Raw genomic sequence first — 22,933 nt, forward strand, 5'->3', positions numbered from 1 at the left:
CCGCCGTTGCAACGATGAGTTGTGAAATTCCACCATCAAATGTAAATGATATTAATGCAAAGTGGATGTTTGGTACAGCAAAATGCCGGATCACATAAAGTTCCACATCTGGGTTGCTGAGTGCTGAGGCACACAGTGCTATCAAAGCTCTGTTAACTCAGTTACTGCAGAGCTCCAAACCTCCTCTGGTATTAACATCAGCACAAAAACTGTGCACTGGGAGCTTCATAGCATGGTTTTCCATGGCTGAGCAGGTCCTGTAGGTGTAATGTGTAGGAGGCCCTGTAGTGTACCGTTGTATTCTCATAAAATAACTTTTTAATTGTTTCTAAATTTTAGATAATGGCATGTAGTATCATTAATCATCGCAATCACTAATTATATTTACTAGAATAGCTCCAGAGGTTAATTTTCAGCTACTTTTAGTCCTCCGTTGATACGCTGTGTCACTTATTGTAAAGCTGACTGATCATTACCAAGACCTTTTTACAGTTAGGTTGGCACTCTTCTGATTAGTAGAGAATTGGTTAGTTCTGTGTCTGGAGCATCAGCCTTGTGGGTTCAATGATAGTTTCAAATTGCCCCATTTAAAAATAAAAAACTTTCCTCTGAAGCTCGTTAGAGTGTTCTTGTTCTAAGAAGTGAAGGCTATTCCATGTGGGAAACTGCCAAGGAAAACTTAAAGACTTCAACAGCATACACGTCTCCCCTCACAGAGCAGCAAAACTGGCTCTAACAAAGAACAGAAAGAGAAGTGGGAGGTCCCGGAGCACAGCTGAGCAAGAGGAGAAGTACATCAGAGTCTAGTCTGAAAAACAGATGCCTCAAAGGTCCTCAACCGGCAGCTTCATTATATGGTACCTACATGCATCAGTCTCAGTGTCGGCAGTATAGCGGGGGACTCCAGAATGCTGTCCTTCTGGGCAGAGTTGACAAGAAAAAGCCATAGATTCCTTTACTCAGTGTCTTTTCCTTATCCATCTTTATCGTTTCCTTGGCCATTCTCAGATTTTCGACTAGCCAAATTTATATCTTCTAAACCTGCATTAGGGCCACAGTGACACTGACTCTATGTAGAAGTGTTTTCGGGCTTATATGATTATTTACTTTCATTTACAGTGTAATTCTAATATGTTTAACGTTTTTGTTCGATAAAAACAAGTCTTTTTTTTCGAAAAACTAAAACATTTGGAAGCAACCCAACATTTTAGTAGTGTTTATAATGCTACTAAACTCCAAGGTGTAAATTATACTGTTTATTAATAAGGGGACAAAATAAGTCAATAACCCAAATCTGAACACACACACACACACACACACACACACACACACACACACACACACACACACACACACACACACACACACACAACTCTAAGCAAAAACACCACAGCTTGGGCAGTAGCCTTAGTGTATTAATAATGAATACTCTGTGAATCATTGCATGAGTAAAAAAATACAAATGGAATACAAATGGAAGAAGATGTTTAAATCACAGACATGTATAGTCAGCTGAGCCTTCAGATAAACACAAGTTTATACGTACAGTACCGCAGGAGAGATGTTTTTATGCCGTTAAAAAAAGCTATTAAATCGGGGAACATTCCTCTGGTGCATGTTTACAAATATCGAATCATTCAAAATCCAGGTTTTGTAGATGAGAGCCTACATCTGCATCTGGCAAACCCTACTTTCCCTTTCTATTAGACACAGCAGGAATAAAAAACAAAACACCCTGACAGTCCACCAAAAACTGCATTATCTGGAAAAACATGTTAGTATTTTAAAACAGTTAACTTATCTGTTTTTTTTCTCTACATTCGACCAAAATCAAGGCATTTCACTTGTTCATTTGCACATCTAGTTTTACACTCGCCTTGATAATGAGCTACTGCTGGAGTCATAATGCATACATCCTATACATTATTTATGTCAGACACACCGATACAAATGTAACATAAAAACCTCCCGTTTTGGATGTCAAAGAGTTAATCAGGCGGTTATCAAAGAATAACTGGGCCGGGGCGCTGTACAGTAAATCTCTGAACAGAGTAACCCTTGGATTTTTATACACATAACCAACTGTACAAATCATACAATAACACTCTGGAAAATTAGGCTTTTTTTTTTTTTTTAGAATCATAGTATTTTATCAATGCTTTTCTATACACGTACTCTGTTTATCTCTAAAACAGCCCTCCCTTTTTCATGTCGGCTTACACATCGTTTATGAGCTGAATTAGCAGCTGTGTTAAGCATAAACACACATTCACAGTCCAAATGAAAAACTGTTGCGATCTTTAACGCTAGAAATTCAAGATGCCCCTCAAATCTTAAAATTTATTGCAGCTCTTTACGTCTGGCCTGGAGATACTCTGATAAGCTTCTTTGAGGCCATTTTTAATGGAGTGGAGAATAAAGTTGAACACTGACTGCATTCTGAAACGTGAATCATACAATCTGATATAACTATGGAGGACTATAAGTGCCAAAATAAAAAAAAAGTAAGAATACATTTAAATAAATAAATTTAAATTTTATTTATTTTACATTTTTTCCCTTTGCAACCTAATCCCCCTTCTATTTATTTCTGTATATTTCCCTTATTTTGTATTTATTTCTACAATTGCCTCAGTTAAAGTGGGATCAGCTTTTTGTCAATTGGTTAATAAATGCCAGTCTGACAACAGAAAAAACTGCCTAGGGAGATCATTGAAGAACTGAAGATGCTATATCAGCCTGTCACATTTTATAAATTAACCTTTGCTTATATTAATTTTAATATAATTTTAATTGTATTTCATCTATATACATTTTGTCATTTATGCGCTTATTTTTATTTTGGCACTTTCAGTCCTCCATACAGGATAAATACATTCCTTTAAACCTGAATGCAGAGGCAGAGGATGTCGTATTCCTTTTACCTTACCGTCACTTGTAAAGCGTAATGAGAAGACTTTGCCTTTTTTTTTTTGGTTAAATCGTTCAAGCAGATTGCATGTGGCTGTGTGATTCACAGTTTACACTCCTGATACACACACAGACACCTTTTAGAACCTCATCTGGCTCTACGAGTGCAACATCTGGCAACATGTCCATCAGTCCCGCTGGCCTGTGTGGACGCGCAATGACACTATGAGGGTAAAGTGACAAACTCACACACACAAACATATACTCTAACACACTCTGACGCACAGGCTTTATGCCACACCACATTTCGGTTATGACACTGCTCTTCTGGAGGTGCTGTAACTCAAGCTTGTGCCGCCGCTCTTGTGCGAGATCTTGAGTGTCGTGGCAACCGTCAGGCTTGGTGTCATGGCAACAGGGAAGCTGGATGTGGCTGCCGCTGCGAAACCGACTGTCGCGGCGACGGATGGGGGCGGCTCGTTCGGGCATCCGTGCTGGAGCAAGATGTCGACACACTCTTGGCTGCCAGCGCTGTGAGCCAGAGCCAACGCTGTCTGGCCTTGAGCATCCCGATACCGAACATCGCAGCCATACTGCAGGCGGGAAAAGAGAAGAAAGCAAAGTGGATTAGATTATGTAATAATCCCATCCTCCACACTTCAAGGAAGTTTTAGAATGTGTAGGAAAAAAGTTAAGCCTGAACAGGATTGCCCTAAATGATGTCAGAAAGGTGCGATTAAGAGAGCTTTTGTACCTTTCAGACATTTAGATCACCTTCAGTTGTCTGCTGAGTCATCTATTTAGACCACTTTTGTTCTTTGCTGAGTGAACGACTCAGAGGAGGTAATTTTACCATTTTTGCACAGCTCTACAAAATGGTTTGCTGTGATGAAGAAATTTATAATCATTACCTAACCAAGTACCTCCACTGCAGCAACATCCCTATATATTTTTGAGAATACCTGCTTCGTAGCTGGACCAGTGTAAGATAAAAAAAAGAGAGACAAAGGGAAACAAACCCAAATTAGAAGCTGCGTCATCACCACATCAGCCTGCTGACAGGCAGCGTGCAGGGGGGAAGCGGGCAGCCGCAGAGCTAAGAGCGACCGGGAGGAGCGTGCCAGGCTGAGAGGGGCATTAATGTCCTCCTTAGTGCAGTGGGCCAAAAGTAGCAACAGCTTGGGGAGATTGTGCTCCATCACTGCCAACAGAAGACGGCCAGATAGAGTGATGTCTGGGCCCTCGCTCGTAGGAGGAGGCAACGGCGCCACAAACAGTTTCTGCTCGTATTTGGCTCTTATCCACGATTCCCTCTCCTCTCTAGACAAGGACAGAGAAACAAGTGAGTCATCAGCATTTACAGCTGACAGATGACAGCACTGGACTTTCCAGTGGACTCAGAGAAAGAGCTGCACAGCTCATGTGTCCATACTGTAAAAAAAGAAAACTTGTGTATATATATATATATATATATATATATAAAGATGATTTGTCCTTACCGTGTAGCATCGGGTGCTGGTTTACGGTGGCCCATTGTGCGTGCCTCCCATATACTGTTGACCATGTGGTTGCCGATAGCACTGAGAACCAGCGTCAGCTCTCGTGGCAAATCATCCAGCGCCAGAGAGCGAACCCGTGACAGGTGAGTCCCCAGGTTTCTGTGGATGCCGGAACACTCGATGCATATGAGAGCGCCCAGATTCAGACTGGCCCAGGTTGGATCTTGAAGAGGGAGCGTGCACACAACAAATTAACTTCATTTGAAACTGACAGTCTACCAATTTCATTTGGCTGTGTGCCACTAAAATGCGCCCGATTGGCCATGGTGCACAACAGAAGAGTCTGAGAAATCAGCATAAAAAAAACCTCAGCATTAAATTTAATTTAGATCTGATAAGTCATCAAAATTCTTTATCTGGCCCTCAAACAATACAGAGATCATATGAAAAATGTGGTACGTGTGGGATGTGAAAAATACCACACAAAGGCACATACAGTAAAAATATTTGCATTCACACTCCATTGTCTTATCTCATAGCATGCGGATGAATGACTGTTTTCAAATATGCTAAATACCAATTTAAAAGTTAAAAGTACCCCGCTTTGAACGCTCTAAGGCACGGAAAGCTATTTTCAGACTGTCAGATGGAGGAGGGTCATACCCATTTTCCACGGTGATTGTCCACATTTGTTCTAGAGTCCGAACACAAAGAAGTTCAAGTCCGCAGCAAATTATTTTCTCCTCGCTCTATGCAGCTTCTTACACCAACAACAAAAGAGGTCTCGGCTCTGATTAAAACTTCCAAACGTGAAAGCAAACAGAGCAGTCAAATTAGGGATGAAATAGGCAAGCATGACTTACTGGGAGCGTCACAGTCCACACAGAAGTTGTTGCCCTTTGCATTGCGTATCGCCTGCAGAGCCACTGCATCACTCTGGCTGTTCCTTCGAGCCTGTGAGAGGCAAACAGTAACCAGAATAAATGAACTTGTATGAACTCTCCTGTTTAAATCTATTTCTGCAAAGAAAAAAGTGATGAATGACTGCAGTCATTGTACTGACAGTAACAGAAAGAAAAAAAACAACAACTTAGGGTGGATCTTTAAAAAAAAAATCACTGTTCTTGTTTTTTCTCAAGGAGCTTTTTATCTGCAGGAAGTCTGTAATATTTACCATTTGTCACTGGCAATAAAATGAATGAATGAAAAACTAGATTGCTGTGTGTCAGAGAGTGAATGTTTTCCTGTCGTTTCTTGCCTTGTTTTTGCTGCTTTCACACAGCTGCAGGCTGGCCAGGATCTGGTTCTCGATGGCTTGGACCCAGGAGTCCCTCTCTTCCACACTTTGTGCTTCAAAATGCCACGTCTGACCAGTGCTCGACACAACGAGGAAGTCAAAGTTATCCTCGTCTGAGACAAGAAAGACAATAACACAGAGCTCAGATTTTTTTTTTTTTTTAATGATTTCTGGATGCAGAAATTTGAGCAGTAGGTTATTAACATCACTTCAGGATCACAGTTGTGCATAAGCAAGGTTTAGTTTTATGCTGCTGATCTGCAGGATTTAATTGATTAATTGTCAATATTTTAAATTAGAAGCTTGACTCTTAATGTGATAGCCTGGCATGTGTGGAGGCAGCGCAGCTGATTTATATTACCTGTCTTGCTTACGTTTCTTAAGCTACCAAAGCTTTTGAGTTTCCACATTTTGCGCTTAGCTGCATAAGAGAAGAGAGAAAATATCAGCGAAAAACACAAAGTCTTCGTCATGTGTAGTAAAGCTACAAATATCATTAGAAACATCCCGATCGGTGCCTATGAAAACATATTTGAAGCTTGTAATCATTTACCATCTGCTTGGCCGGCGGTGGCATCTCCTTTCTGATTCATGCTCTTCTTTCTGCGATGCTTTTTTCTGTCCGTGACAGGGGAGGCAGAACCTACGTCTTTGGTAGAGGAAGAGCTCGAGATGCCCTCAACTGCAGAGTCTTGTAACGAGCAGACAGGATAACAAACGTAAAATTACTACAACCCTGTTTCCGAAAAAGCAGGACACTGTATGACTTATACACAGAATGCAATCATTCACAAATTGGTGGAAATAGTAAAAAAAAAAAAAAATCAAATGCTGAAACTGAGAGATTTTAAGGTTTTTCTATGTTGTTTTTTTTTAATAGGTGCTCGTTTTAAATTTGATATCAGCAACACCTTTTTAAAAGGTTGGTGCAGGAACATGTTTACCACTGTGTTGCATCAACTCTGGGCTTATGAGAACTAAGTGAAACAAATGTTGTTGTTGTTTTAAAAGAGAAATATTTTCCCATCCTAGCTCAAAATACTATTTCAGCTGCTCAATATTTCAGGGCCTCATTTGTCATGTTTTTCTTTTCATATTGTTAAATTCGCTTTCAATACTGCAGGCGGCACCTGAGCTCTTTTGCTGTGGAGCCACACAGCTGCAGATGGTGAGGAATGTTTTGTCATGCTGAAAAAAAAAAGCAAGACATTTCCCGAAAATGACATCATCTGCATGGGAACAAACCCTTTGTACGTCTTTCAGGCCAAATGCACAAATATCGTGCCACGCCTTTATGGATGCTGGCTTCTGGACTGTATGCTGATACCAAGCTGGATGGTCCCTCTTCTCTGTAGCTGGGAGGATGCGGTAACCATGCCACCCAAAAATAATTTCAAATTGTGACTGGATGGTCCACAGAATAGTTTCCTACTTTTTCTCAGTCTAGCCTAAATGAGCTTGTGGCCTGAAAAGGTGACAGCCTTCCTAATTTTTTTAAAGAATGTTTTTCTTTCTCTGCAAAGTAAAGATTTTTCTTGCATTTGTGGAGGCGACGTTAATGACAGTGTGCTGTGAAGTGTTGCTGAACCCATGCAGTGAGGGCTCAAAGATCACAGCCACGCTGTCTTCGTAGTTTTGAAACATTTTTAATAACATTTTGTTTTTGTTACATTTCAGAAATTTCACTGTCTTACATGTTTTTAGTCCCATACTCACCAATGCTTTGAGCGTGGTTAGATAGTGTGGAAGGACATCGCTGCACACCTCTGTTACCCCTCAGGAACAGGGCACCACCCAGCCCCTCCATCTCCTCAACTTGCAGGAGACTGCTTGCACTCATTGGGACTACAGGAAGAGTAGCAACCATATAAACAACCACATACTTAATAATAAAGCAATTTAGTCAAACACTAAATGTGAAAACAAACAGTGACGCTTTCTGACACTTGCATGCATTACTGATTTAGTTTCCCCACACACTCTTAAAGCACTTGCAAAATTCCTTATGATGCTGTTTTGTAGTCTTGCAGAGGTTTCACAGCCTGCTGCAATTTCCCCCCGTTTGCACAAATGCTTGACCCCTCCATTTACAACCGTCTTAAAATACCAAGAACAATACGTACAAAGCAGTTCTGCAGCCTTCTTTTCTACATATCTACATTTTTTTTTTTTATCATTGTCTCTAATAGAAAAAGGTCATCAGGTAAAATATTTCATCTTATCAGCTCCACAGAGAAAAGTACCAGCATGGAGATTTAAAATCTTGAGCTTCTTAGATTAGCCAGACCAAAATCTGTTCAATATCACAGTAACTTTAGATGACATAATTAATTTACACGAGGTTTATTTAAATATACGGTATATAAGGTTTAGCTATTGTGAGACGTCTAAAGATTTTTCCCTCTTTTGTGTACCATAGAGAACATCTTTACCCTCAGCTCCTTGAACGTCTTTGACCCGTCCGTTAAGCCCAGCTGGGGGGGCGCAGGCAGGGATGGCGCGAGGCGGCCGCTTTCCCGGCACCTTCACTGTCACTCGCAGCAGGTCCATCTCTTTGCCGGGGGCATTCAGCATGTAGTCCTGCCAAACCAGACATCAGCCATTACCATCAAACATCAGTCGTGCTTTCAGCAGCATAATGCTCTGGAGCGCTCTGTTAACACGCCGACTCACATTGACACTGGAGTGATAGGACAGTATGCCATCATTGGACAATGTCACATACTTCTTCTTCCACTCTTTGTTGAGCGAGTTCCCACTGCGCTTCAGCAAGATGCCCTTACAGAGGCGACAACACAGAAGACTGTCAATTTATTGCTAATGTCTCAAGTGTTCATTTCACATATTACGGCAGCATAATGAAAGCTGGCTGCCAAAAACACCCACTAACTATTCATCAGGGCAGAATGGGAGCTCACAGCACTTCATCACGCCACACGATGAAATTGGCTTCACACGTCTGAAGTGACTGCTGGTGAGATGTCCTCTGCTGAGGGTCATCTGATACATCATATTTGTTTCTGTATCAAGTGCAAATCGGTGCCCTACCTGTTTGATGGGAATGGAGCGCCCGCTGCCCAGATCGCCCTTAAAGTCTGCGCTCCTTCTGTTTGAGTCGCTGCCTCTCCGGCCCTAAAGGAAGGGAAGGATGGACAATAACTGCATCAGGCAGGAATGGGCAGCTTACTGCTGATTTTAATTTATATTTCCCAGAGCTTCTGCTGGAAAGTTTCTGCTGGCTGTAAAAGCTGGCTTATAAGTGTGTATTTATAGCAACTGGTTCAGAATAATTGTCTGTAGCTTTACATGAAGCTGCATTAATCTGTATTTTTATGCAAGTGTCTAATCAAATGCTTACAGCTCTGGTCACTTATAGCAATAAACGCAGAGAGAATTACCACCCTAATTCTGTAGTTTTCCTCATCTGTATGGCGTCTGTAAGACCACTGTTTAGCTTTTCTGACCCACAGCTTTACTCTTCTGGTTCACTATAATCAACTTCAGCCCCAGACACAGGAGGCTGCTGTTCTGATAATCCTCTGAATAAACTGCCTGCCCAGTGTAAAAAAACACTGACAAAATGAGTGAAGGATTTCTATATATGTGGTGCATTTAGCAGCTTAAAAGCCAGTATGATCCATGTGATTAAACATAAGCATTAATTATTAGATTCAAATGTTGAGTCAGCCAGATGAGTAGGTCTCCAAGGTGATGCAAATATTTGTTAATGCAGGTTTTTAATGACATTTCAGATTGTTTTTCCCATAAGGCTGAATTTTCACAGCATTCAACAAAACCCCAAGTGAATATAATATTATAATTACATTATAGACATAATAGACATTACAAATATGCAATGTTTGTAATGGATATTACAGTACATGTGTCAGAGTCTGGTGGAGGCAGACTGTATATATTGTGAAGAGTGGACCCAAAATGCAGACTCCAAGGAACAGGGAACAAAACTTGAATGTTAACAAAAAGCAAGTCATTTAATATGGCTGGTAAAAAAGGTACAAACAAAGGGCAAGGCAAACTAAAGTAAAACTAACATTAACCTAAACTGGGAGAACTAAACAAACAACAAGAAAAACCTAGACATGAAACTTGGAAGCATGGCATGGCATGGCATGGGATGGCATGGGATGGGATGGGATGGGATGGGATGGCATGGGATGGGATGGGAAGCATGGCGTGGACAACAGACGACCTGACAATGAGACACTGAAAACAGAGGACTTAAATACACAGGAGGTGATTAGGGGAAGTGTGAACACATGGAGGAACAGCTGACTGACATGAGCCTAATGACAGGACAGGGGAAGTGAAACATATATTGAAACATACAATGAACAAAGAACACACGACTCCTTCAAAATAAAACAGGAAACATGAGACAGACATGATAATACAAACTTGATAACATAAGACACGCAGCATGAAACACAAAGGGTGAGGGAAACTTAAATACAGGGGAAGAAAACACAAGGAGTCTAATAACCAAATGAACTTCGCTAATCTAATGAACTTAAACATAAACAACATCCAAATAAACTAAAACTTAAAACGCTGGGTCAACAGACCCAGGAACATGACAACATGTCTCTGCCAGTGTATTGTCTTTGACTGTTAGCCCCACCTATCTCTATATTACTCTGCTCTATATTATTGCAATGATGTGGAAAAGTGTTCAGCCATCCCTCATGTCTCTATATTTCAAAATAAAGGGTGGAAAATGAGAAAAAGATGCAGTGATATACAAACATAAATGGAAATATGGTATGGCATGATATGTATTCTTTAGCACAGTTTAAACTCTCTTAGGCAAGTTTTCTTCTAATTTCTATAAGTAGTCTTCAGGAATAGTTCTCCAGGCTTCTTGACGGACATTAAAAGCTCCCCGTTGGATGTTGGCTGCCTTTTGTTTTGTTGTCTGTCAGTTTGAGCTCACACTACTTTAATAATGTTCAGGTCCGGGCTCTGAATGATGGTGATCCATTGTGTGTTTGGGATCATTACTTTTTTGAAACAGCTTGTTAGTAACAAAGTGGCTAAAGATAAGTTTAAAATATGTACTAAGAAAGTGTCAAAAAACAAACAAAAAACACATTTCTCTGAAAATCCCTTGAGAAAAACTTCAGAAACCCTGGAGAACTATTACTCAAAGCAACTGCTACAAATCCTGGCTACTTGGAAGCAAAATATAAGGAAATGAGGAATGGCTCAAGACTTTTGCCCAGTACTTATCTAAAGCATGCAACAAACTTTCAGCATCATCAAAATTATATTTTGAACCACTAAGCTTTTCCAATGTGACCGAGCCGATGTCAAGTAATAATTTGCTGCATAGTTACCTGAATTTCTTAATTCCACAAACAGAAAAACGAAGAAGTCAGTGCTTCAGCTTTGATGAGGAAAACAATTTTACTGGAATTATTTTGCATCACTGGACGCAGCTTGTGCCTACAGTTAGCTGATAATTTAGCACGCTGTAGTTAATGTAGGGTCACTTCAGCTTAATTAGCTGTCTGTATTATATAACTTAAGACCACAAGTATGTTCCTGCATTGGGTTTGGTTTGTCCTGCCAAGTGTTTACGGCTCATTTTCTAAACATGGAAACCTACCGAAGGGTTGGCTTGGAGTAAGAAAAAAAGTGGAGGAAAGAAGATTGACAGTAAAAATGCAAAAGGGTCTCTAAGCATGATTGGAGCTTGCACTGAGTAAAGTTTACCGCAAATCTCGTGGTGCGTCTTCGGACGCTACGGACCAAGACAGGTGTAGTACCGTCCTGCTTCTCCCCTCTCAGTGTTCTGCCAATCTCTTTGTGACTGATCACAGGAGTGGAGGGAAGTGAGGACGAGTAGTCGCTGCTCTGCCCACCGTTACTCGCCTAAAGAGAGGGAGAGAGAGGGAAAAAAACAGGAACAGGAGGAGGACGGAGGAGATGAAGTGATAATTGAGCAGAAGGAGCAAATAGCTAAGCCTGATACAACAGCATGCACACTTTAAAAATAGCCTGACAGCAAAATGAAATACAGAAAATAGAGTAACAAAAGCTGCTTCTTATGGACAACAGGTAAGGTGCTGGTTTTACCTGTCCTGGAAAGACACCGGAGACTGGGGTGGAGCCTCCAGAGTGGCTGGGAGAATTGGGAAGAGATTTACAAGAAGCCAGTAGGGCAGCTTGTTTCTTAGCTGCCATGATCTTCTGAGCAGCTGTGGCAAAAAACAAACAAACCCAGAAGTTAAATTAAAAAATGAAACATTAGTCCCCAATAAAATTCATATTTGTCCATCCTCTACAGCACCACACACCATATGGTTCTGGATATGACGGACGTACATACCATCCGTGAAGACTCTGTTCACATTGAGGCCGTACGTCGCACAGGTTTCATAGTAAGTGCAGCGCCGCACGTCTGAGCAGAGCTGTCTGGCCCTGGCATCATCTATCACTCTGGGGTTGGTGCTGCTGATCTTATCTGGAATAAGCAAAAATCACCCAACTACAACGAGAGTTCATTATAAAGGAAGCACAGATGCTGAGCGTGAGCATCTTACCCTGAGTGCCGACGACTATGAAAGCGATCTCAGTTACGGGCCGATGGATTGCAAGCTGGTGATAGATTTTGTAAACTTCCTGGAAGCTGGCCTCATTTTCCAAACTGAAGACCAAGATTACTGCGTCCACCCAACTTGCAAACTAACAAAAGGGAAAAATAATAGCAGTCAAAAAGTACAAGAGGGAAGAAATACTTACTCTTATTAAAAATAAGCCCTCAAACAAGTTCAGCTCGATTCTCCACCCACCTGAGGATCCGGGAGTTCTGTCTCTTCTCTGATTATCAGCAGATGGCTCTGACCATCAACTAGCACATCCTTAATATACTGGCGTCCTGGCAAATATTGGAACAAACAAATGTTTTTAAAGCTTTTACATAATAACTCATTTGATATTTACAGCACTAAAATTGTGATTAAAGTGATTAAAAGAATGATCCTGGATCATCTAAATCAGAAACAGCCAGCATCCATCTGCTGGAGGAGACTCAGGTGTCGCTTGTCGGAGATCTGACTTTAATAGTGTTCAGCCTTTACCTTACATTTTAGAGTTGAGATGACTGTTGTTGTCAACTATATAAGTTAAACCAAATCAATCTGAACTGAATTCACAAAGCTCTGCTCTTAATGGGTGGAGATGTTAAACCAACCTTCTGAGTTCTCCAGTGGGAGGTAACTTCCAGTTAAATGTCTGTGGACCAGAGCAGACTTCCCACTGCACAGACCACCCAAAACACCCTGAAGAGCAGAGACAGAGAGAGAAATGATAAATTCAATATTAAATCCACAAACTGATTTGTAAAAACTATAGTCTCCTGCTTACCAGATGTAGCTCTTGCACAGTTTGGCTCATCGTCCATTCTTGACTGCTGGTGCATACAACTGAGGGCAAACGTTCGGAGCAAAAACAGAGGAAGACGGGATTCATCGGTGAAAAGTTGAGTTGAAACACAGGAACAAAAACAAACAAATATATATAACGTGATATAGGACATAAAGCACTTGGGTATTCCTCTGCTTTGAGTCTATGTGCTATTTTGGGTGGTATTGCTCCTCACATTCATTTTTGAGGGGTTTGTGTGAGACGCAGGCAGCCCAGTGACTAATAAAAACTAGCCTAAAAACAGGCCCAATATTCTAAGTTGATAGTTTTTATAGGGGTGTATGTGCTGATCTGGAGTCAGTTCGGTAGGATTTAGTATAAATACATTATTCATCCACCCCTGACCTTTATCTTACCCAAGTCAGGGTTGCATGGGGGCTGGAGCCTATCCTAGCTGTCATCGGGCAAGAGGCAGGGTACACCGTGGACAGGCTGGCAGTATGTCACACGGTTATCATGGAGAGATCATGGAGGCAACCAGTACCGCTCATATTCACGCCCATGGCTAATTTAGAGTCGTTGGTAAACCTAACATTCTGGATCGCGAGAGGAAGCCGGAGTCTTCGGAGAAAACATTTAGACTCCACGCAGAGGGAGCACTCGGCTGGCCGATGGATTCAAAGCCAAGACCTTCTTGTTGTGAGGTGATGCTAACCACTGCATTACTGTACTGCCCCCTAAATAAATAATTTGACTTAAAATATAGATTTATATTCAAACATATTCTTGCTATTTTTATGCAAAATAGCTCTACTCAACCCTTTAACACAACAATTCAACCCTTGGTAACATTTTACAGCAGACTTAGCAACCATGAAGTTGCTTTTGATGATGAGTGAAAACCACAGTTAGTTAGCCTCATTTGAAATAAAAAAAAATAAAATAAAATATGACTTTAAGTGTCTCCAGCATTGTTACGGTCTAAAACAGTCACTGGATTCAGTTCAGAGTCAGGATAAAGCAGAAAACTATAATAATAAACCTTGAGTTTCTAAAACACACACAGTGTCCCAAAAACACTTAGCAGTAGTATGATTGCTGGCCAGGTTTGGCCTAACTATCTGTGGATCCAACACAGTGAGCAGCATTAATGTTCAAGCGCCCCCATCCACCCTCTGAGCTCAAAGAGGCTGTCACTCCCCCAACTGTGAGCACCCAGAAAATTAAATCAAGTGTACAAATGGGCAAGTCTATACGAGTTAGCCAGCATGGCAGGTATCTTTACTTTACCCTAACATTGTTAAACCACCTTCTTTTCTCCCTCTTACTGTGGTTAACTGGCAAAACCAACCTTAACGAGCCATTAATTCTTTTATTCACCCTCGAAGACTAAAAGAAGAAAAAGAAAAGAGATATGAGCCAGCTGGAGTGAGATAATTCATTTTATTCCCTGTGCAGTTCCCCTCATTTCATGAATTTTATAGAAGTCAGTGTCAACTGAAACAAGACCGAGTATGCCACTCGGTGCTCTGTGGTATCGAGAAGATGAAACCTGATTCAAAAGGCTTGTGATGGAAGATCGTTTGCATAAGAAAGTCAAATAACCTAAAGTGGGTTAAGATTTGAGTCAAATATAAGTCACAGTGTTTCAGAATTATTTGTAGAAACACGTATGCTCATGCAGCATTCTGCGAAATAATGTTTTGTTGAGTAATCCTCTAACACTGGACTCAAGGAACACACAGATTTACTGCACTGGAGATTTTCCTTGTATGAAAACAATCTTGAGGGCTGACTCTGGGTGTACACAGTTTGTTGAAATCAGTTTAGAGGAGGAGAGGAGACAGAAAGTAAATGTCTCTTTATGATAGCTAACTCATAATCAGCATCATTTTAAACTTGCGGCAGACGTCGGACTCTAGAGATGAGCGCACTAAATCCTCCGTCTGTTAACGTTGTTATTGTACAGAAAATGTGTTCACTTAGTTACTAGGCATCTATTTTTGTTCAAAATGTTGATGAGCCACTGTGAATTATAATCTCAATTCCCTGTTCTTAGCTGACAGGATTGGCACCAGGTGTGTTCTTCTGCTGCTGTAGCCCATCTGCTTCAAGATTTGAGATGCTCTTCTGCATACCTCGGTTATGACAGTGGCTATTTGAGTCACTATTTACCTCCCATCCTATATTTCATTCCTGAAGGAACTGTTTGTGAAAAACTTTCATACACAACACACCTTCTTTCATTGCATTTTTAACAATATATTTGCTACATTAACCACACTTTGTGGAATGACTAGACCCTGCAAAAACAGCTGTTTGTGTTGCTTTCCTGTCACTGCCTCTTAGCGATATGAACATCACCAGAACATTATGAACATTAATTCTCAGTCAACTATGATGACTGAGAATTATTAAAAACTGTCACGGTGATAAATGATGGCGAGAGTATGGCCAAATGTACCTAGTACATTGGTTAACTGTCATCATAATACCAAATCCTGTACTGTGTAATTCTATCACTCAGTGTAACCTACAGTCACAGGCTGAAATAATATTTTGTAGAGTGGACAAATTACATGATAAAAACTCTTTACCAGCAGCACAGACAGCAGTATTAGTGTGGGAGGTAGAGTACCAAGGCAACTGTTAAAATGTATTCTTATTCTTATTTTTGTTCCTCTGTAGCTCAGCCTTTAATTTAATTCTGAGGTCATGGATATATTTCTTTTCCAGACTCTACAGAAGTATAAATCACAAGTCACTTAATCTGAGCTGCAACATTTGTCTTGAAAGAAATGCAAGATTCAGCAGGAATATTATATAATAACCTCAACTAGTTTCAGGCTTTATACCAGTGAGATCTATCTATCTATCTATCTATCTATCTATCTATCTATCTATCTATCTATCTATCTATCTATCTATCTATCTATCTATATACACATATATACATATATACATATATATATATCCCCATGGGCTGAGGAATTGGCAGCCAAAAGAATTCTTTAAAACAAAGAGATTTTTAAAAACTTTAATTCATTTACAATTTTATTATTATCTGCAGCTTTTCTTTTACCCTTTAAATGCCTTTATGCGCTGCATTATAAATAAAGCATATCTTTGTAGCGAACAGGCTCTGGATCTGGTTTTATGGCTGAATTTTCCTTTGTTTTATCTTTGACAGAAAGATGTCGGTGAATGGACATTGAAAAAGAGAGAAAAAGAGGGGCAGACAGACAGACAGAGCCACAGAGGACACATGTGCAAATATGAAGCTGAAGGAACAACACAAATCCCCATCAGCGGGGGCAAAATAGATAGTGCTTACAGATGTACAGTGATGAGGAAACTGTCTCACCAGAGACAATGACACAGACATTTCTTGCACACGCACACACGCGCGCGCACTCTCTGAAGCTGGCAGGTCACGCTGAGCTGGGTGGAGCGAGCTGCAGCGTCGTCCTGGTTCCACGGGGACACAGATACTAACTTTAAACCGACTCCACTCTCCCTCGTCCCCATCTTTGGGCAATCCCCCCCACCTGCACCCACACTCCCCTCCATCAAGAGCGTCACACCACAGACCAAATAGCACCTCTCGCGGCTTGCTGTTGCCATGGCAACTCCATTTTCCAGAAGCCTCCATCCAAGCCTGGGTCTCTATACGATAAACGGTCTCTCATGGATACAGCGACGTGTGTGAGAGGCATGGAGACGTGATGTCCACCTGAAAACACGAAACTGCGCGCATCTCACATTCTGCCGGTGTTGGCCAATATTTTCTGCATCAAAATCACCGAGTTTGTCCGCCAGCAGAACGCTGACATTTTAAGCTGCAATTACAGACTCATCATGACACAACATAACGCTGACAAATGAATGGACTGCATTTGAAGGCTGATTAACTCCACGCACAGAGCAGGAAGTGGCGGGGACCCGCTCCCCTCGCTCCACCGATGAACACAGCTCTGTGTATCCCAAACCTTAATTATTCATGTCCCACTTACTCCCGACAAATTATTCAGGGCTTACTCCAAATCCTACACACCCTGTCAAAGATTTTTTTTAAAGAAAGAAAAAAAATGAAAAATTGATAGAGTTGCATCATGAACACTGAACACATTTCTGTTTGTTTGATATCCCAAACATAGAGTCAAAGCACTCAAGACACATGACAGCATTTTCACATGAAAAAACCCCATCTTTGCTATTTACTGCTGTGATGGCCTCAGCTTTACCAAAGAGGAACAGCTTGTACACATTTGAAACACTCTTACTTTAAAAATCTCTTTGAATCTCTTCCCCTTCTCTAAGAAAGTTTGCTGTAATTTCCCCCCTCTTGCCATAGGTTTATAAATTCACAGTGACCTGATATTCTAATCACCTCTCCATCAGATATCCTGCAGGCCTACATCAGATCCAGCTTCTATTTTTAACTAAGATATTAACTTGACATTTACTTTTTACACTGCAAATCTAATGATTACCAACAAGCTTGTTTTCATCATCTATTACCATCTTAAATAGATGATTGGTCAATAAAACAAGGTGATATATTTAAATTGCTTCTAAGGTCCAAAACCGCTAAACACAAAGAGAACAGCGAATAAAAATGTGAAATGGTTGCAATAACTATCAAAATTGTTCATTTTTACCAGTTTTTGGACAGCAAGTTTTCTATTAGCAGCACAAATTCAAATCAAATCAAATCAAATCACTTTTATTGTCACATCACATGTGCAGGCACACTGGCACAGCACATGCGAGTGAAATTCTTGTGTGCGAGCCCCACAAGCAACAGAGATGTGCAAACACAACAACACAAACGAGCAAAATACAAGAATGGCCAACCTGAAACTAATAAATATATGTACAATATATAATAGTGTATGCATTTCTGGATGTGTATACTAAATATTTTCCTACGTGTGTGTGTGTGTGTGTGTGTGTGTGTGTGTGTGTGTGTGTGTGTGTGTGTGTGTGTGTGTGTGTGTATACACATTTTTACAAATTAAATAGTAAAAAAAAAAAATAATAATAATAATAATAATAAAATATATAAAATATACAGAGTTGAATATGTGCAAAACAAGTGGCATTTATATACAGTGTGGAGTGCATAATGTTGCATAATGTTCATTACTGTAGCTGTGTTTTTCCCACTTGTGCCGTGAAAGAGTAATTGAATATTGAAAGGACATATACCACTTAACCTTAAAAACAAATACTCTTCATCCATAGAAAAACACTCAGGTATTTATTTTCTATGTCCAGATACAAAAACATCATTATTTGCTTTTCGTTGTAATTCTTATAAATTCTCAAAGGTATGCTATTTCCTCAGATGTTATTATGATTGCTTCTTCTTCTTCTTCTTCTTCTTCTTCTTCTAGCTACTCCCTTTAGAGGTCGCCACAGCGAATAATCTGCTTCATCTCCGTACCCCTAGCATCCTCCTCTGTCACACCAACCCTATGCATGTCCTCCCTTCACTGCATCCACGAATCTTCTCTGTGATCTTATTCTTTTCCTCATGCTCCTAGCAGCTCCGTATTCAACATCCTTTGTGCAGTGCACTATCCACTATCCCTCCTCTGCACATGTCAAAACCATCTCAGCCTTCCTCTCTAACTTTGTCTCCAAACTGCTCAACCTGAGCTGCCCCTCTGATGCACTCATTTCTAATCTTATCTCCCATGATCACCTCATATGTTTATGACTACATATTTATTATTATTCCACCCTAAAACTAATCTCAAATACACCAAGAGCCCACGAATAAGTGGAATTGTTTCATCTGATCTCACTAAATAGGAAAAGTTACCTATTAGCTTTAAGTAACTGGAACATTTCTAGCCCTTCGGGTGTTACCTACCATGCAATACAACAATAGTGACAAAGCTCACTTGTAAAGGTACCACATGTTCATGTTAGCTTTTTTTATTTTTTATTTTATTTACACAAGTCTTCTATTTCCCCAGAGAAACATGCAAAGGAAACAATTACAGAAGATGTTTCACACAAATCGTTAAGCCAAACTAAAGTAATGATAATGCATTTTTTTCCTCTATACTTGTGTCTGCGTGGAACTTTCACCAAGTGCTTCACATAAATTAAACGTGTGAATAAATAAGCGAGCGCATTCGAGCATAACTAAGAGGGGGCGGTTTTGTTTTTTTGAGGGGTTTAGCTCCACACAAACTCCAGAGAAGGCAATATACATGGGTAATAAATACGGGACCCTACTTAATTACACAGAATAAACTAATCATCTTAATTGGCTAATTTTTTTCCTCCCAAGGGACTGCTGTTGGGTGAAACAAAATATATCTGAAATGATTTTTTTGTTGTTGCCACTTTTACACCAGAGATCTCATTCATATTGTTCGCCATGTACAACAAACTCTGATTCTTAAGCACGTGTTAATTTAGGTCTGGGTCTGTCAAAAGAGTCCAGAAGAGTGAGACTGTCAAATAAAGGGGTGCTGGTGTGCTACTGTTTACAGCATAGGTGTCAAACTCTGGCCCGCGGGCCAGATTTGGCCTGCAGACTAATTACATTTGGCCTGCGAAGCCATACCAAATGACTATTAGAGCTGGCCTACTGGTATTATACAGCTAATATATATATTGTTTAGTATTAAGCTTTGCTTGTTCCATATTCAGTTTTTCAGCAAACGTGTTTGAGTCCATAAGAAAAGATTCATTCTTATATCTGGAGGAATAAATATATTTCAATATATATTAACGTTAGCCCGCGACTTTGTTTCAGTTTTGAATTTTGGCCCATTGTGTATTTGAGGTTTGACACCCCTGGTTTACAGCCTTCATTTGCATTTGTATGAAGAGATAGTAGATTCATGAGGTTGCCTTACCTTCCTCCTCACTCGAACCTCTCTCCACAGGTGGATACAGCGGAGGTGGAGTGTTGACGCCGGCTGGCACGCCTGCACTTTTGGTAAAAATCCCACTAATGAACTTGAGCATCTTACGATCACGAGGGGGAGGAGGAGGAGCACGGTGGATTGTTCCTCCCTGTCCCTCCTTTCCCTTCTTCAGGTCCTCGGAGAGGCAATGTAGGTCGCTGTTGTCCAGGGTACGACTTGTGGGCTTTCTCTGAGCCCTGGACATGTCGGTAGCGGATAAGGAAACGGAAACTGTCTTAAATCTCTCCCCCTGAGGGCTGTCCCGGGTCATTATGCCTGAATATCCTCCACTGACGGGAGCTCCGGGACGGATGAGCGCCCCCCTGCCATCGCTGTCGGCCCAGGACGCCCTATAAGGCCCCATGGTTGTAGCTGCTGTTAAGGGGGACTGGTCCCCAAAGCGGTTATCCCTTCTGTCCAAAGTCTTTGCAGAGTGATACAAGGTTGTTGTGTTGGTCTCTCTGAACTCCCTCCATGCAGAGTTACCTCCTGCGTGGGATCTCATCAAGACTTCAGGACGTGGGCTGACCTGTGATGGGACAGAAAAGGGGAGGCTGCAACGTGAACGACCGCTCAAGTCCGCTCCATTTTCACCCTTTAAGAAGAGCATGGGGGGCTCCCGGTAGAGCTCAGTCTTAGGGCGCAAGGCATCTGAGCGAGGTCCCTCTCTGCGCGCAGTTCCCTCTGTGGTAGTTCCTCCGTATACTTTAACCATTTGCTTGACAGGTGGGTGTTCAAAAGAAGCGTCTTTGCTCTTACCAACCGATACAGTGTCTTTTTGGTGTCCATCCCTCCTCTCAGGCTTCCCTCTGTTCTCACTAGGGCTGCCATACTTGACCCGCACCTGTTCCACTTCCTCTTTTACTTCTGTGTTTTCTTTTTCTGCCACTTCCAAACACACAGGTTCTTCCTCCCTGTCAGGAGTAATGTTCAGCTCCTCCTTCTCCTCCTCTTCCTCCTTCTTAGGGCTCCCTTCCCCCTCTGGAAGAGCCTCCGTCTGGCTTCCTGCTACATCCTCTGGCAAAGCCTCAACCTTCACCAGAGTGAGGGATATGAGGTAGGTGGTGCGTCTCTGTGGGTTGGCCGCTTTGCTCATTGGGACAGCAGACCTCAGTGCAATGACACCTGCTCTCTGACCTCAAAAGACCTGCACACCTCGGTCATGGCAACCAGGATGAGACTGAAGACCAGAAGAAAAAACAAAATCAAATACAGATCTGATCAAATGATGTGTGGCAGATTTTGGCTGATGTCGGGCTAATGCACTTGACAGTAGTCCAAGTTTGCTCTTAAAACCTTAATAAAAACAGGAAGTCAGTAATAAAAAATAGAGGAACACTTGAATTGCAAATTTATGGAATATATTCAGAAGGCTGACCCACTGGTGAAACAAGTCTAGACTGTTTTTTTTTTTAAAATGCCTCCATTAATCCTCTTCAATGCACACCACTACTACTGGTCTCTACCACTGATTCATTCATAATCCTTCTCCCTCTCTGCCTTGCTTTCCTTCTTAAATTCATTTATTCAGAGCAAATCTGACACAGAGACACATGGATGGATCTAAATAAGGTATATCTTTCCACAGAGTAGGTGTCCCTGCCTCAGATTTCAGCCTGGAATTATGCAACAGTCTATACATTCATGACTGATCCATTTCTTGAATAGGGCTAATATTAATACTAGCTGTATAATGCCAACCTACTACAATATTTGTCTCGGCTTTTGCTCATATCATACCTTCTTTTTTTTCTCTCCCCACTGAAGAGTATCCATTCACGGCTTCGTGCACATTTGATCTGACGAAGAAATCATCCTGCCGCCGGATTACCATTCATATCAAATGGCACATCAAACAAGGCTGACAGAAAAGAGCTCCAACTGAAGATGAAAACAGGTGAAAGGGGAACAACAAAATGGAAATCATTCACTTGTCACGAAGCGTCTGGCAGCTGGAGCCTCCGATCGACAATGTCATGCATAAAATTATGTATGCACAGTGCGAGGGTCACTGAGAGATGCTGAAAAAACATCTGTTGTTATGTCTCGAGAAAAGCTAAAAAAAAAAAAAAAGAAAACAGAAAAAAAGAAAGAGGGATAAAGTAGCCCGATTTCCACAACCCAAGCAATGCTTTCTTCTGCATGTATGCCTCCTCTGGAGAGCAGCTCCTCTCGGTCACTGCATCCTCTCCTCCGAGTGCCTCATCCAATTAGCAAGTCAATAAAATGTGTCTGTGAGGCAGAGGAAGCCCACCAGCTCACCACAGCCCCTCCTCCTTTTTTTCCTCCTTCTTTCCTCCTCTTCTCACTGCCACAGAGCCATGGAGCCCCCCTGCTTACGCGCCGTTAGCCTGCCGCACAACCACATCCACGCTGGATACGGCTCGGGCAATCAGGCTGGGGAATGAGCAGCTTGCTGTGAGGCGGTGGTGGTCCTTGCCCACCTTCATCACATTTTCTTTTTATCTGTGCCGACACACACACACACACACACACACACACACACACACACACACACACACACACACACACAAAGAGAGACAGGAAGGAGGGAAAAAAAAGCCTCAGCTCTACTCCTGCCAATGCATCTGCTCTGTCTCTAGCTCTTTCTCTCCGCTCTCCTTGTGAGCAGCTCCTGCTTTCTCTCTCTGCCTCACTGCATGTCCTCTTTGAGTGAGAAAGTAAGGATGTACAGGATGGATCGTTTCTAAAGGGGAAAAAAATTAGAAAGATATAGAAAATGTTAAACAGAAGATAGGTTTTTGAGGGAGGGAAGCTATCTACAGTAACAGCAGGAGAAATGGAGGGAAAACTCCAAATATTGATGATAAGTTAGGTGGAAGACATCAGAGAAGATACAAGATGCGGAAGGACAAAAACATACTTTAGAAGTAACGTAATGCACAACC

At 41.3% G+C, this 22,933-nt stretch overlaps 1 protein-coding gene across 2 annotated transcripts; it reads right to left on the bottom strand.

Annotated features, from left to right (window-relative positions):
• Positions 1-1,310: 1,310 nt before the first annotated feature.
• On the bottom strand, positions 1,311-22,547 carry LOC309706681 (arf-GAP with GTPase, ANK repeat and PH domain-containing protein 1-like). 2 transcript variants are annotated; one of them, XM_082533420.1, is made up of 20 exons: positions 21,765-22,547; positions 19,974-21,204; positions 13,093-13,151; positions 12,920-13,007; positions 12,519-12,604; positions 12,270-12,411; positions 12,056-12,190; positions 11,803-11,924; positions 11,440-11,598; positions 8,755-8,838; positions 8,380-8,484; positions 8,139-8,286; positions 7,423-7,551; positions 6,260-6,397; positions 6,068-6,127; positions 5,668-5,819; positions 5,273-5,363; positions 4,410-4,632; positions 3,930-4,230; positions 1,311-3,503 (listed from the first exon to the last, which is right to left on the bottom strand). In XM_082533420.1, exons 2-20 carry the CDS (start codon positions 21,118-21,120, stop codon positions 3,222-3,224), a joined length of 3,651 nt encoding a protein of 1,216 aa, XP_082389546.1. In that variant the 5' UTR covers positions 21,121-21,204; positions 21,765-22,547; the 3' UTR covers positions 1,311-3,221. The 2 variants fall into 2 exon arrangements, with proteins under 2 accessions (XP_082389546.1, XP_082389547.1); XM_082533421.1 differs by lacking the exon at positions 21,765-22,547 and having other exon boundaries at positions 19,974-21,222.
• Positions 22,548-22,933: the final 386 nt, after the last annotated feature.

The sequence above is a fragment of the Aulonocara stuartgranti genome, assembly GCF_965226115.1.
Source record: "Aulonocara stuartgranti genome assembly, chromosome: 5".
Taxonomy (NCBI): domain Eukaryota; kingdom Metazoa; phylum Chordata; class Actinopteri; order Cichliformes; family Cichlidae; genus Aulonocara; species Aulonocara stuartgranti.

Excerpts from the sequence above, each read along its gene's own strand:
- LOC309706681 (XM_082533420.1), bottom strand. The coding sequence starts at position 21,120 with ATGAGCAAAGCGGCCAACCCACAGAGACGCACCACCTACCTCATATCC. Across the intron at positions 5,364-5,667 it reads GTGAAAGCAGCAAAAACAAG|GCTCGAAGGAACAGCCAGAG; the intron begins GCAAGAAACGAC and ends TGCCTCTCACAG. Across the intron at positions 3,504-3,929 it reads TGACGCAGCTTCTAATTTGG|TATGGCTGCGATGTTCGGTA; the intron begins GTTTGTTTCCCT and ends TCCCGCCTGCAG.